Source organism: Syngnathus acus, chromosome 16 (assembly GCF_901709675.1).
Source record: "Syngnathus acus chromosome 16, fSynAcu1.2, whole genome shotgun sequence".
In the NCBI taxonomy this organism is placed as follows: Eukaryota; Metazoa; Chordata; class Actinopteri; order Syngnathiformes; family Syngnathidae; genus Syngnathus; species Syngnathus acus.
The window spans coordinates 1,139,324-1,154,287 of record NC_051101.1 but is presented as its reverse complement, the minus strand read 5'-3'; the positions used below and the strand labels follow the sequence as shown (position 1 = coordinate 1,154,287).

Here is a 14,964-nt window from a genome sequence, read left to right as displayed (position 1 = left end):
AGCACATCACCTCTAGGGATGACTCCATCATTCTCTCTAAATGTGAAAATGGGCTTACCATCAAGAGACCTCTTAGAACTTTGATTCAGAAACTTTGCACTAATCTTATCACCGTCAACATTCTCCACCAATCCAACATAGTTCTAGGATTTGGATTTTTTTACAGGCAAACCTCACAATGACAAAGTAACCAGCAGACAGATTCTTCTCACCATCATCATCATCACTCTGGACACCTGAACTGTCATATTCAGTGACATCACTAAGTGGAAGCGGAACGTCACTCTCTTCTGAGCTACTGGGGAGCACTTTCTTTTTGGATTTGTATCGCATTGACCCTTTCAGACTCCCCTTCTTATTTCCACTCCTTTTCTTCTTTTCAGCCTGTTTCTTTTCTCTGCTGTGCATCTTCTCCAGGCCATCTTCTGCCTCATCATTGGTGGTGGAGTTTTCTTCTGAGCTACTGTACACGGACATTTTCTTCTTGGTTTTGTTTTGATTTGCAGCTTTCATAGCCCTTTTCTTCTCTCTTTCATTCTTTTTCTTTTCCTGTTCAGCCTTTTTATCTTTATCTTTATCTTTATCTTCTGCCAGTGGCACAAATGACCCCAGACCCGCCATTTTGAAAGAAATGCATCCCCCTGCTGTTTTGAGCAAGCATCATGCTAATTGTATGGACTCACGCTGTAGCTTACTAAAGCACTAAAACATGTGTGAACTGTTTTCAAAGTTGTTTATAATTGTTCAAACACAGCAATAAAAAAACCTTAATCATAGAAATTTTACTTTTGAGGGCAAAAAAAATGTTTTTTGAACTTAAATGTGCTTACCTCTGGATGCCCCTTCAAAAATAGGTGGTCACATGACCAACTTCTTCTATGGTTTTCTGGAAAACAGGGGTGGAACTACTTGCCCCCTGACACAAATTACCCCACTCTCCCCTACTTCGCGCCTTTCTGCCATCCAGGCCGTCCCCGGGCGGGCTCTCCGGTCCGGGGGCTGATAATGAGGCGCGTGGTTAACCGATACTAACTCACTGGCGGCGGATTTCAAGCTCACGGCCATTATTTACCACAAATGAGGAGACGCACATGCACGTCTTCTCCTCGCCTTTCTCTTTAGCTCTCATTAGCCTCCCACAATAAGATTGTCCCTCTCCTTCTTTCCCTGTCGCCTACTCACCCCCCCATCCCCTTACGCCCGATGGTAATTATGGAAAAGTAGTGCTCAGGGGAGCTGATAATACCTTTAACTTAATTAAAGACATTTATGGGATGTAAAAGACATCCCATAAATGTCTTTAATCTTGTCGCCCGGGGGTTGGTGACAACTTGGTGTGCACCCACGCTCACCCAAAACTCTCTCATTTCATCTCTCTCAATTCCCGCCTTTTATGTTCCGATTTTCACGCAGTGGTGAGTCGTTTTAGTAGGAATTTCCCAAACACAAGTGTAAAAGGATGATGAGCACTGCATGTTAAAACGCAGGGCAGGTGTGTCCAAAGTTTTTTCTTCAACACGGAAAAATCAAAGGATGCAATTGCCGCTTTGACATCATCCCACTTTATTAAACACGCCAAAATCAAACTATTTAGTATTCTTGTTATGTTTACCTTTTGGGCGGATTTTTCATGATGGGGGTCCACAGTCCAGAATCCCCCTAGAATAGGCCCGAACAGATCTCAGAAGCAAAACAAGAATCATTTTTACCATTCAAAAGCAGCGTTTTTGCACTGAGAAATGTATTCTGCCAAAATACTATGATCTAATACAGTACTGTGTATGAATGTAACTGTTCAGTGTTGCACTTTTCATGTTCTTCATTTCCCAAAAAGAAGACACATTTATTGTAAGACGCGTTCCTCAAATGATAATCTGATATTTCATTTCAAATCAAGTCATTCAATGTGTTCTTGTTGTACTTACTATGAACTGAATTGTGAAATTTAAATGCAAGATTCGAAACATTGCAAAACATGCATCCCAAATGGGAGCATTTAAACCAATTGAATTTCCGTCAGTAAAAAAAAAAAGTTCACTCCTCCTTTGCCCAAGCACCAAGTTATGTCTATCAGGCTCTCGCACAGCGTTTCCTGTCAGAGGGTGTGCTACGTGTATCCTGTCTGGTGGCAAGACGCCCCCCTCTTCCAAAAATGCTAATTTCATCCACTGATGCTTTTCTTTGCTTCAAACATGCAATGGCGTGTTTTTTCATCACCAATCTTCTGCTCGTCGCCATTTTAGAGCGTCGCTACCTTGCCGACGCCACAGGTAGTCAAGCTTTCCCGAGAAATTGTCCACATGTTGCGACGTTGGCCGTCAGCCCGTGTCTGCGGCTGGGAGTAATCGTGCACTTTCACGAGCCGGCGCCGGCTGTTTGCAGGCCCCGATGGCGACTGGGATGAAATTGTGGTGGAAAGGGAGCAGCGAGCCACCATCTTGGAGTGCATCCATACACAAGTGAGGCCCGTCGTGAACATCAACTGGATGGCCAAGCCCCTCGGTGCAGACGAGTGGAAACTGCTGCTCTCGGCCAGCGAGCGCGACGAGTTCTCTGGCGGCGCCTCCAAGCCTTCTACGCGCCTGGCTGACCCCAACTTTGCACTCACGGGCAATTTCTCGCTGCTCCTTCAACCTGCCATGCGGGACGCCGGCCTCTACATGTGCTTGGTCGAACAGCGAGGCGAGACCATCAAGGAGAAGATCATCCTTTTAGCCATCATCACTGGTAGGACAATATATTCTTCTATTCTTTTGTGCTTATTTAGTTGTGCTTTCGTGTTGCCACAAGTCCTTGCCACTTTTCCCCAATTTTGGGTCTTGGATGTTTGGGACGCAAATAGCTGCTGCGCACATAGTAACTCCTTCTAACACGCCGCCGTAATCAACTTGTACAGAGCCAAACTGAGTGACTGTCTGAGCTTGCGCATCACGCATGCACGCACCCAAGCGGAATAAAAAGTGGTTCCCACCAACTGTGCGTCACTTGATAAGAGCTCAGTAGTTTAGTTACCTTTCACTATTTTCCTGTTAAACTGTATGTTACTGCTCCAATGACAGACATCTCACAAGTAGCGTAGCGATGCAGAGGGATGGATGTTACATTTTCTGTCTAGATTTTGAAGCCGGATTGGCTCCAAGGTGAGAAAGTTGGCAAAACAAGTGTGGCTTGCTCCCTGCAGTAAGCAGCAACCCCCCCTCGCCCGTCCCTTGGAATAGCAATCTGCGCCTGATCGCCAAAGTCACTCCAAAGTCGGCCTGTGAGCGGATCTCCTGGCATTCCCCAGCCGGCAGCTCCTTAAAGACAATGCTCAAGCCCATCGCCGGATTTGTGACCAAAGTCCCCCGAGTCACGCTCGACGACGCTGGCACCTACGGGTGCACGGTTCACCCAGCGAGGAGCGCCAACGACACCGCCTTCACCTTTCCCGTGAGCATCACCGTCGACGGTGAGGGGAGAAGCCAAATGTGACAAGTGAACCCGAAAGCCTGTTATTGATTGAAGCCTTGTCTGGGCTATACCGCTCTTGGGTGTATTTCTTTTATGGAGCGATTTCAAGATTCCAAGCTGAGCCGTAGATCTCGACAGAAAGGTCTGCCGCTCACATGTCTGATGTATTCTTTGGCCTTTTTGTTCTGTCTCTCTGCGCAGCTGTCAGCAAGGCCTCCTACACCAGGGTGCAACATGGTGAGTGACGCCTGCAGGAAGTCTAGTGTCAGCATTTGGCTAATCAGACGGAGCAGAACGCAACAAGACTTCAACTCTATTGTGGCGTGGATGTTTTAGCCCATCTGTGCTCCCATCTGTGCTTCGTCTTCCTCCGGGAACCTCCAAGGTCGAACACAATTAGTTACGGAACCTTGTTCCACTGTTTGAATTTTTAATGCAGTGGCACCTCGATTTAATTCGGGGGAGGGATCAGAGATGAGTTGGTTTTTTTTTTTGGTTTTTTTTTTATTAAATTGAAGTACTTTTTTTTATGGCTAAAAATGTTTGCGCGCTGCCTTTTTCCAAGTCGTTTGCAAGTAGATTCCAGAGAGGGTTTGACAAAAAAAAAAAAAATCCTGTTTGAAAGATACGATGTTCCAACCGGTTTTGGTAAGCAACAGCTGTGCATACGAATAGGCAGATAGTACACTCTTTATAATGCTAAGCTAATGCTAACTTGGCCGCCTTTAGTAGTGTGACTCTTAGATTGCGAGTTCTTCAGGTTCAACTGAGGTTCACTTGATTAGAATGGAATTCAGCATTGTCTTTTAAAGCAGTGGTCCCCAACCACCGGGCCGCGGACCGGTACCGGTCCGTGGGTCACTTGGTACCGGGCCGCCAAGCCACACAGAAAAAAAAAAAAAAAACGTTTTAGTCGACGATCAATTAATTCAGGTCAAGACGCTCGTCCCGGTCACTTGACATGTTTCCCCAGTCGAGCCCGCGAAGCAAGCAAAAATGAGCAAGAAACAGAGATGTTTGGAAAGCTTCTTCGGAAAGAGAAAAAAGCCCAATGAGGAGACGGAAGAAGAAGAGGCTACGACTTCTAAGAAAAGGAAAGCTGCATTTAAAAGACTACGACGTGCCAAGCCCACTCTGCATAATATGTGGCGACAGGCTAGCTAACGAGGCAATGAAGCCCTCAAAACTGCTTCGGCACATGGAGACCAAGCATCCTGCATTAAAAGACAAACCTTAACCACTTCGGGTGTCATTGTCTCCGATTACGCCTAGATGGGACCGGCTCGTTTCTGAGAAACAAGCTCAGTGCTCCCACTAATTCAATGTAATGGTGAGTTTTATTTTAATGTCGTTTATACTTGTTTTTATGCCAGTCGTATCATTTTGTTTCATCGTATTCATATATTTATTATAAATGTATTATTTATTTATATAAATGTATTATCTAGTTATATAAATGTATTATTTATTTATATAAAGGCCGGTCCGCGAAAATGTTTCTGACACGTAACCGGTCCGTGGCGCAAAAAAGGTTGGGGATCACCGTTTTAAAGTGATTCCGTTCCAACAATGAGATCCAAAAGAAGACTAAAAGGATGATGCAAGGCCATTGCACTCTTCTGCTATTGTCACCCCTGCAGGCCCACCCGTCTTCACCGTCACTCAAGCCAGGACGTCCTTCCCCCTGACCTGTCCCAACGTGCAAGGGGACTGCGTCTCCCTCTACTGGCAAGGCCCCAATTCGAACGAGAGCAAGCTGGTGTACCAACACGATCGCTGGAGGGGCACCACGCTGAACATGGAAGAAAGCCACAAGCTCCAGCTGGCCGACTCGCCCTACAACGCCGACGGCGGGAGCTTCTCTTTTGTCCGCACGCCGGGCCTCAGAGACGGCGGCCGTTACGTCTGTGAAGTGCTTGTCAACGACCATATTTTCAGCCAGAGGACCTTGCTGAGCGTGTTAAAAGGTAAAGTATATAAATTAAGGATGCTACTGACATTGTGCAGAGGTGCTTTGTATCCAGGAAAAGAAATATGACTTTGTTTCCATTTAACGTCTTAAATACTAATGTAGTCAACAACTAGTAGAAATGAACAGAAAACAATCTCTCTGAATGCTTTGGAACAATTTGTCAGGCCACCGCAGCGAGCTGATCGGCATCATTCTTTCAAAAGTGGAGGATGATGATTTATGGAAGCGGCGGTGGTGCGAAGGTCCGAATACCCCGCTTGGCTGGGGGGAGGTCCAATGAGTGCGAAGGCCGCATCTCATGATTCATTTCCGCGCTGCGCCGGGAAGGCTGGCCCCAAATGAAAGCTCGTGTGTGTTCATTATGTTTCGAGCAGCCCCGTTTCATCATGTTTTTTCCCCTGTTGTTTGCTACTTGTCCAAAGCTTGTTCAGTGGAATGCTCTGACATTTTGGAAGAAAAAGCATCTCATTACGTCCCCGTTGAGAGTTAGATGAGAGGATTTAGTCAGCTTTAGAGGCAGACATCTAACTTCATATGCGATATGTCAAGTCGTTGTTACACTCCCAACTCTTTGATATTTTCTTCTCCAATAAAAAAGACACGTCAACATTAAACCAAAGGTGCATTTTGTATCACACTTGTCCTAAGTGTCGGGAATGATTGGAGCAGGGCGACCGAATGCAGCTTGACTCAGGGTTTATTGAAGTTGGAGTTGGAAGGGAGGTAGGTGGGGAAACGAAGACACAGACGGGATAGAGACTCACGGCCAGCAAACAAACAGACAGAAGTCCACTCGGACACGGAACAGATTCTGACCGTCAGCCTCCAGACAAGACCAGGGGAATATAGACGAGCAGGACAGGAACACTAGGCGCAGACAGACAGGAGACAACAGTAGACACCGACAGGGAGAAACATACGGGCAAGGTTTAAATACACAAGGTAACAAGAGGAAGAAGGTGACAGACATTATGGTAATGAAGGTGTGTGGCTGAGGGAAGTTGCCGGCCGAGCGTCTCTGGCACGGCACGTGACAGTACCCCCCCCCCCCCTCAAGGGACGGCTCTAGACGTCCCAAAGCCAACCCCCACACGGTGTTTGCGCGTGGGGGGGGGTTAGCGGAGGCGCACCAGTTCCAACGACACCCGACGGGTCTATGGGAAAGTCCAAGGTGGCAGCAACAGAGTCTAAACCACGCACAGCGGCAAATGGGGAAACAGAACTGCGCTCGGCAGAAACTCGGGAACACAACCCCAATCAGTGGAAACTCGGAAACCGAACCGCAATCGGCGGAAACTCGGGAACAGAACCACAATCGGCGGAAACCCGGGAACAGAATTGCCCTCGACGGAAACTCGCAAACAGAACCGCCCTTGGCGGAAACTCTGGAACAAAACCGCAATCAGCGGCATTCGGGGAGTCAGAGCCGCAAACGGCGGCATTCGGGGAGTCAGAGCCGCAATCGGCGGCATTCGGGGAGTCAGAGCCGCAATCCACGGCATTCGGGAGACGGAGCTGTGCACAACGGCAGGAGTCCCCACGTGTTGCAGCCGTGGGAGCAGGGGTCGGGTGATGATCCTGGTCCGGCGATGCCGGGGCGGGGCCCGATGGCGGCCGTGAGTCCAATGGCGCTGGGACGCACTCCGACGGTAGCCACGGGTCCAGCACCGCTGGGACGCAGTCCAGCGACGGCCGCAGATCCGACGGCGCCGAGTTGGGTCCGGATGGCACTCGTGGGTCCGGCGTCGCGGACGGGAGCTGATGGCAGAGCTTTGGTCCAAGTGCTGGTCGCTGTGATGGTCGGTGTCTTCTGTCGGGAATGATTGGAGCAGGGCGACCAAATGCAGCTTGGACCAGGGTTTATTGAAGGAAAAGGGAGTTGGAAGGGAGAATGAAGGGGAACAGACAACGGACAAACTAACATAACGACCTAACAAAGCAATAACGGGACTGACCGACAGACTGGCTAACAGAAATAGAACTGACAGACAAAGACGTGGGACAAGAGACAAGAGACAAGAGACAAGAACGATCCGACAGGGAGTGACACGCAGACAGGACTTAAATACGAGACATGCAACGAGAGGCAAGTGAGGGTGATTACACTGATCATGGGCACACAGGACGGGAGGGGCGAGCACACAGACACGTGAACAGAAACTATGGCAAAATGTACACACAATAGAATGACTTGGGACGAGTCGTGAGGTCACAGGTTCCCACGTCCTATCCAAGCTGACGTGAAAAGGTCAAACAGGACCGACCGAAATATATGCCTGTGAGTATTGTCATGTTGTCAGTCTATGCGTGTTGCTGCGCACGTTTGAGATCAAATAGCCATCACTTCAAGCGCTCCAATACAGCGATGCTATTGGTTGGCCCGTTGTGACGTTTCCCCGTGGCGTTACATGGCATTGCACCGACAACAGTCAGAAAGGAGCGGGCCGCAGTGTGCCATCATATGGAGTTTTGAGTGTTTTGTGTTTTTTAAGGCCAAATGATGATTGTCGCGTTAAGCACTGCACTTCGTCGCAATTTGAGCGGTTGCCCGGCAACATTGTTGTAATTCTGGCACATCCGCTGCAGCTGTTTCGAGCGAGTGCGTAGCCACAACAAAAGTGAATCAAAAGCAGAAATTGTTCATTTTTCATTCTGTGGAAACGCTCCTCATGATATGACAAGTTTTACGTGATATGCTTGCTTTTGACGGAGACACCATACAGGCTCTTTCCCCCCTCCAATTTCAGAGACAAGCAGCTTGCTAATCATCACACAAAAATTAAGTTGAAAGAGAAAAAAAACCCACACCACTCCGATTCTCAAACTGAATGTTAATATAATCTCAAATCTTCCAGAATTGTTGTTCTATTTGAGGTGGCCCTTATCTTTAGAATTCCACCATTGTGGGCTTATTTTACGCCTTACAAGAGCCACACAGACACAATAGCGTAAAGAGAAAAAGCAAAGGCATACGTCCCGTCGCGGTGATGGCAGCCTTGGAAGAGTTTACTAATCACAGTCCCCGGCGGCATCCATCACAGCTGCCCAGATATGACGAGCCAATCGGTCACTGTCACATGTTTGCGCCCCCCCAACCCGCCCCTGCTCCCATACAGCAGTCATGTGATGCATATATTTTTACCCCACCTCATTATGTGTATCATTATGTATGATTATACCTGCCGTTCTCCCACGGAGACTGAAGGTGGCCTGTGCTAATCACACTAATCAATGCTTAAATGTCTGTGTTTTCATATGACGCCATGGGTGGTACAGGGGGGCGGGGGACTCCGGGGAGCTTGATTACGCCCAGATAGATTCTTATTTCGCTTTGATGAGACACTAAGCATCAGTCACAGTCAAGTGAAGCATTAGCAGCAAATCACTTTAATGAATATATATTATTGTGACCTCTCCGTGGATGGGGCTCTGAGGTGTTTTTTTTGGTTCCCATCTTACGTGGCCGCCCCTGTAGCCCATCACTCCTCATCCGTCCTTGGCCTTTTCCACAATCACGCCAGCCATTAAGTCACTTTCTCATCCCGCCTCGCTCCTTTGTCTCACCTCCTCGTCTGACGTGCTCGCCGACTCATTTCGTCTCCCTATTTCTAGCCGTTTGTTTATCCGTCCATTCGGTCAGCCGCCGTGTCAAACAAATAACAGCGATGTGCCTTGAGAAAAGAGTGACCCAACTTGCGATATAACCCTCATAAATTCTTTATCCTCTTCAACAAACAACTAATATTATTGCCGCACTGAGAGAGGAGTGCGCCCTCACAAACTTGGTTTCTGTGCAGTGATGGGCCGACGTTTGGGTTCCAAGCTACAGCTAGAGTGCCTGTTCAGCGGAGTTTCCCAAGTCCAAGAGGCCAAGTGGGAGTACCAAAATAAGAGTCAGCGGCTGGCCATGAGGAAAGGCAGGGGCCCATCTTTCCTCTGCAACATCTCCACCGTTCTGCTCTTACCCATCACCTCAGACACGGCCGGCAACTACACGTGCACCTTACAGCTCAAAAACGGCCAGACCATCAGCGCCGTGCACAGCGTCAAGCCACAAGGTAACCACCTGAGAAAATGTGGAGAAGTACAAAAACATGTTTACAGCGCGCAAGTCAAACGTAAGAGATTTAAGAGTTTCTGCTATTAACTCTTTGACCTTGATCTAGATGTGCACCAAAATCATCAGGTGTGTTCATCTTTAGCGAAGTTGTCAGGTGATCTAAATCAGTGGTCCCCAACCACCGGGCCGCGGACCGGTACCGGTCCATGGGTCACTTGGTACCGGGCCGCCAAGTTGCACAGGGGAAAAAAAATATACATATAGTATATATATTTTATCGACGGTCAATTAATTCAGGCCATTACGCTCGTCCCGTGACGTTTCCCCAGTCGAGCCCGCAAAGCTAGCAAAAATGAGCATGAAACAGAGATGTTTGGAAAGCTTCTTCGGAAAGGGAAAAAAGCCCAATGAGGAGACGGAAGAAGAAGAGGCTACGACTTCTAAGAAAAGGAAAGCTGCATTTAAAAGAACATTTCTGGAGTCCTATTTAAAATATGGATGTATCGCCACAGGTGACTCTGACTCGCCAAGCCCACTCTGCATAATATGTGGCGACAGGCTAGCTAACGAGGCAATGAAGCCTTCAAAACTGCTTCGGCACATGGAGACCAAGCATCCTGCATTAAAAGACAAACCTTAACCACTTCGGGTGTCATTGTCTCCAATTACGCCTAGATGGGACCGGCTCGTTTCTGAGAAACAAGCTCAGTGCTCCCACTAATTCAACGTAATGGTGAGTTTTATTTGTATGTCGTTTATACTTGTTTTTATGCCAGTCGTATCATTTTATTTAATCGTATTTATATATTTATTATAAATATATTATTTATTTAATAAATGTATTATTTATTTGTATAAAGGCGGTCCGCGAAAATATTTCTGACACGTAACCGGTCCGTGGCGCAAAAACGGTTGGGGACCACTGATTTAAATCACTCAAACAGAGCCCCTCCCCTCGCAGTTAATGTGACCCTTTCTTTTTGGTCAAAATCGTAACTATATTTATGCGACATAGTAAAAGTTAGCATGAGCGGCATGACATCTGAGCAGCCGTTTTTATCAGAGGGGAGGCATCTGGTGATGCCAGCTGGATTAACGCTCACCTTTTTACGGCTTTTATGAAAAAACGACAATTTGTTTTATTACATCGGCCCCGGAGGTTTTTGTTGGTTTGTTGGCAGGATAAGGCCAAATCTGCTTCTCGATGTGGTAGGTAGAATAAATTTGCACACCCTGGTTCAAAAGCCACATTTTTGGCACACGCAAGAAATAGGCCAAGATTAATCATCTCAAAACTTTTTTCCAACATAAATGTCCTAGCAGTTCGGCTCTAAATCAAACAATGCTACTCTCGTTGCAGAAACATTTTTTTTCAGCAGCATGTCAAATTTCTTTCCCAGCTGTTGTTTTTCAGCCGTCTGCATAATTTGCCTCGGAAGCCATATATTATAAGATTGCGTAAAGTCGAACTTCTTAGGTGTGCCACCCACCTCGCCGCTCTAACCCCCCCATCCTGCTGGAGGTAAAGTAAAGGTGAGGAAGAGGGTGTAAAGCGAGAGAGATGCAAAGCCTTTCTGCTTGGCTGCGCTCTGCACTCACTTAGCATCATTCATATGTTCAATCTGGCACAGGGAACAGTCGCGGGTCAGCGCCACCTTCCACTAGCAACGCCTCGCCACATACTCTCCGATCAATTAGCGCTCGCGCAGCCCATGTGATGATGAATGGCTCGGAGGGGCGGTTAATGGTTGCGACGCCCAGAGCCAGGGGGGCACTGGTGGGTCCTTTCTTTGACAGCTAAAATTTGTCAGAGGCGCTTGAGTGGAACGCACTTTTGCCAGGTTACGGACCTCCTGCATAAATTGCGCATTCATAAGCATAATTACATACAAGGTGGATTTTTTTTTTCCAGGGGTGCAACGAGTCATCAATATTTCTCAGAACAACTTCAGTGGCTTTTTGGTACCATGTCTTGTATTGAGGAAATATCACTCTTGAATATTGGACTTCATCAAAGCATTGAGTAACAATGCAATCAAATAGAATGAAAAGTACTGGACACTTTCAGTGGTGTTATTTCATTGCAGCATTTTCTGGTGTGTTCGACTTGGCCACCCGGGGGCAGTATAATACCGTCATGCAGACACAAAACGGAGAAGACTTTCACAGCTACTGCAAGCAACTCTGTAACAGCTGTAATGTCAGTCGTTTTTGTTTTGTTTTGTTTTTTTGCAGAGGCTAAAGACTAGATGCCCGTGAGTATACGTAGTTATATTGTCGGTCTACGTGTATTGCCACACTGCTTGTGTTCAAATATTGGTTGATTAAAGCTCCGATGCTGTTTGCTTGCATCAAGGCTAAAGAATAGATGACCGTGAGTATACGTAGTTATATTGTCAGTCTGCATGTATTGCCGCACTGCTTTTGTTCAAACATCGGTTGATTAAATATTGAATATTAATTACGGAGCGCATTGTAAACAGGATCGCCAAACCACTGGTCAGTTCGCGCAAGGCCTGGTCAGCCACTTGCTAATCGTGCATGCGTGGAGAATCGGACAATCTTGAGCTTTCATGTTGCGTCGGTCTGATTGTATTGCATCGGCACATATTCAGTTTATGTGTGTGTTGCTGTGTGCTTTTGCTAACAGTGACAGACGCTATGACGGTTGTGGTGCGTTTGTGGTGCGTTTGTGTTCCGATGGAAATCAGAGAATGCAGTTAAACCACAGAACCTGGATTGTTAATTTTCACCAACATAAAATACACAGTCAAGTCGAGACACCTCAGCTGCTGTCAGAACAGCAGAGCGTCTTTAAATGTGACTTTGTTCTTATTGTCACAATATTTATAGCGCTCGTCTAAAACAGTAAACAAAGTCATGTTGATTCTTTTGGATTTTAATCACAATCACTTTCAATAGTATATTCCTTACACTGTCTAAAACAATTTAAAAAAAAAACTCACTTATATTTAAAAAAAGAAATACAATTAAAAGAACATTTAGTATTTCATGTTATTCAATTATTCGACTCTTCATACATATATAGGAATAGGACTTTACATCTTTCGTTAAAATATAACTTATTTTAATATAGAAGCTGGTGTAACACTTAACAGATTTTTGTTGGTGGTGTGCCTCGAGATTTTTTCCAATGAAAAGCTGTGCCGTGAATGAAAAAAGGTTGGGAAACACTGGATTAAAGCATCAATGCTATTTGTTTGCATCAAGCTAGCAGAATTTAAGACAAAGAAAGAAAGTCATAAAAGGAGGTGTTGCTACAGTTTGCCATGATGCCAACTCTTGGATAGTGTTTTTTATTTCTTTCCTGGTGACATCACCAAAAGTGTGTGTGTTTGTGCGTGTCAGATCGATGTCTGACAGCGCCTTCATCGTCCCGTGCGCCCGTTGCGCGTATGAGTGACAGCCGAATGATGAAAATACATGTAACGTGTCTGGAGGGTAGGTGGGGACGTGGTGTCTTTTATATTGAGTTAAATTGTGGCCCACGACCCGCCGCCTTGGCCATTGGCAGAGCAACAACTTGTCGACTCCTAGAAATTTAAGTTTTTCTCTCATTTTTCTCTCTGTGGCAGAGAGCGCCGTGGCGCCCTCGTCGCACTCTTCTTCCGTCCACCTCCTTCTCCTGGCCTTATTACTTCTGGTGCCCCTGGTTGCTGCCACTGTGGCTGTGTTGCTATGGCAACAGAAGCGCAACTGCCGTCAAGGTGAGGCTGCGGCCGTCTTTCATTCCTTCGCTCTGACAGATGCGTCCCGCAACATCATCTGTTGATTCCGATGAATCTGACCCCATCTCTTCCTATACACGTGTGTGTGCGCGTGCCTGCCTGCCTGCAGGTATTGAGCAGTCTCTGTCCGTTCACTCGGGTGAGACCGAGAACATCTACGAGAATCCCGAAGATGTCAGACAGGTGATGAAACTTGACCATTTTCCCCTCCTGGTCAATTGTCCTCTTTTTCATTTTTGGTTTTGGTCTCCATTTTTTTGTGCACTGCTCTTTTACTTCCAATTTCTCCTGTTGATCATTAAAGCTGTTTTGCTCTCCTTCCCGACAGGCTCTTCCGCAGGGGTCGGTCTATATGGTGAGTTATGGCGCAACGGACACAAAGAAATGCTTTTGTGTTGAGGACTTCGAATGCGGCGATTCCCCTTTATTACAGGAGATATGTGATCAAAAGTATTGTCTAGCATACTAGCTCAAGTAACTCAACGGATAGGTGAATTGCAAACGTGTGCGGTGACTGTATTGTTCTGTAATGGACAATTAATTCTTATTTTTAATCCAAGTATCTGCACTTGTACTACAGTACCGAGTGTGAGCACTTTTGTCACTTCTGCCTAAAGCATTTCCTGTGCAGTTAATAAAGCTTTTTATGTTGGCATCCTTTACCCACCATTTTCTGCCCTCCAGGATTTAAAGTCAAGACAAGAGGATGTCTACAAGGAACTGGAGCGCTAAGCAAAGAGAAGCATTACATCATGGTGCGCGTGTGTGTATGTGTGTGTATATGTGCGCGCGTGTGTGTGCTTTTCATGTGTGCCCTGGATTTTTTTTTCATACAGACTGAATATCACTTTGACACTGTGGCACAATATGGCATCACGCGCTGACAGGCAACGCTTCGCCGCCTGTGTTGTTCACATTGCGTGGGCTGTCTGCACGTGTGTGCGTTTGTACGTCTCTAAAGGTGAAAAACACCTTTGGGGGTGGTATAGCAAGTTTGTCTTTGTGCCCCCTTTTCAGCACTTGAACTGATCAGCTCCATGCACATGTCACCCTCATGCTGCTGGCACATCTGCTCACCTGCGTGCATCAGCAGGGGCGGGGGGGACTTTTATGAGCAGCACAAGAACTGGATTTTATAATTGGATCTTGGATAGGCTTGCAAATGTCACGCAAGTGTGTAAACGTTCTCAAGAGTGGTGCTTATTTGCTTGTATGTCAATAGCTGTGATCAAAGGGGGATTTTTTAAACAGACATATACTGGGTGTTAGAGGAGAAATTGTATGCACTCCCCCCCTTACACACACACACACACAATTTAAAGCAGTTCTTGTGTTTTGATATATATAAGTGACATGCCATAATTTTGCTTCATAATTAAACACAATCATAAATGATGTGTGTACGTTTTATTTTACAGTTGTTGTATGCAGGCACTTCAAAGATCAAGCCATTTAAATTCAATGTATATTCAAATTGAATGTATATACATATGTTTGTTCTTCGTGATGTCAAGGTGTCTCTTGCTTTGATGACTTGTATCTCGCCACAGTTGTTGGCAGAAAATCATAAAATAAGGATGTGTTCCTCACGTCTGCCACAGGATTTCATTTCAATGTCCTGTAAGTAATTATGTTGGCTTTCTGTTGTACTTCGTGTAGTTTTTCTTTGGGAAAAGGTGCGCTGCATTTCTATTTTATCCTCTCATTACGAAACAGACCGATTTCGCCTTGGG

General features: G+C 46.3%; 1 protein-coding gene across 4 annotated transcripts in view; it reads left to right on the top strand.

Annotated features, from left to right (window-relative positions):
* Positions 1–14,699, top strand: part of g6fl (g6f-like) — a 39,064-nt gene extending 24,365 nt beyond the window's left edge. For 2 of the 4 annotated variants that reach the window (XM_037274956.1, XM_037274955.1), the window contains exons 2-10: positions 2,383–2,727; positions 3,182–3,448; positions 3,652–3,687; positions 5,091–5,417; positions 9,220–9,480; positions 13,079–13,210; positions 13,341–13,414; positions 13,560–13,586; positions 13,916–14,699. In XM_037274956.1, coding sequence (XP_037130851.1) covers positions 2,487–2,727; positions 3,182–3,448; positions 3,652–3,687; positions 5,091–5,417; positions 9,220–9,480; positions 13,079–13,210; positions 13,341–13,414; positions 13,560–13,586; positions 13,916–13,963 — 1,413 coding nt within the window. In that variant the 5' untranslated portion in view covers positions 2,383–2,486 and the 3' untranslated portion in view covers positions 13,964–14,699. Of the gene's footprint in view, positions 1–1,846; positions 2,271–2,382; positions 2,728–3,181; positions 3,449–3,651; positions 3,688–5,090; positions 5,418–9,219; positions 9,481–13,078; positions 13,211–13,340; positions 13,415–13,559; positions 13,587–13,915 lie in introns of those variants that run through there. The other 2 variants (XM_037274954.1, XM_037274957.1) reach the window with 2 other exon arrangements.
* The last annotated feature ends 265 nt before the right edge of the window (positions 14,700–14,964 follow it).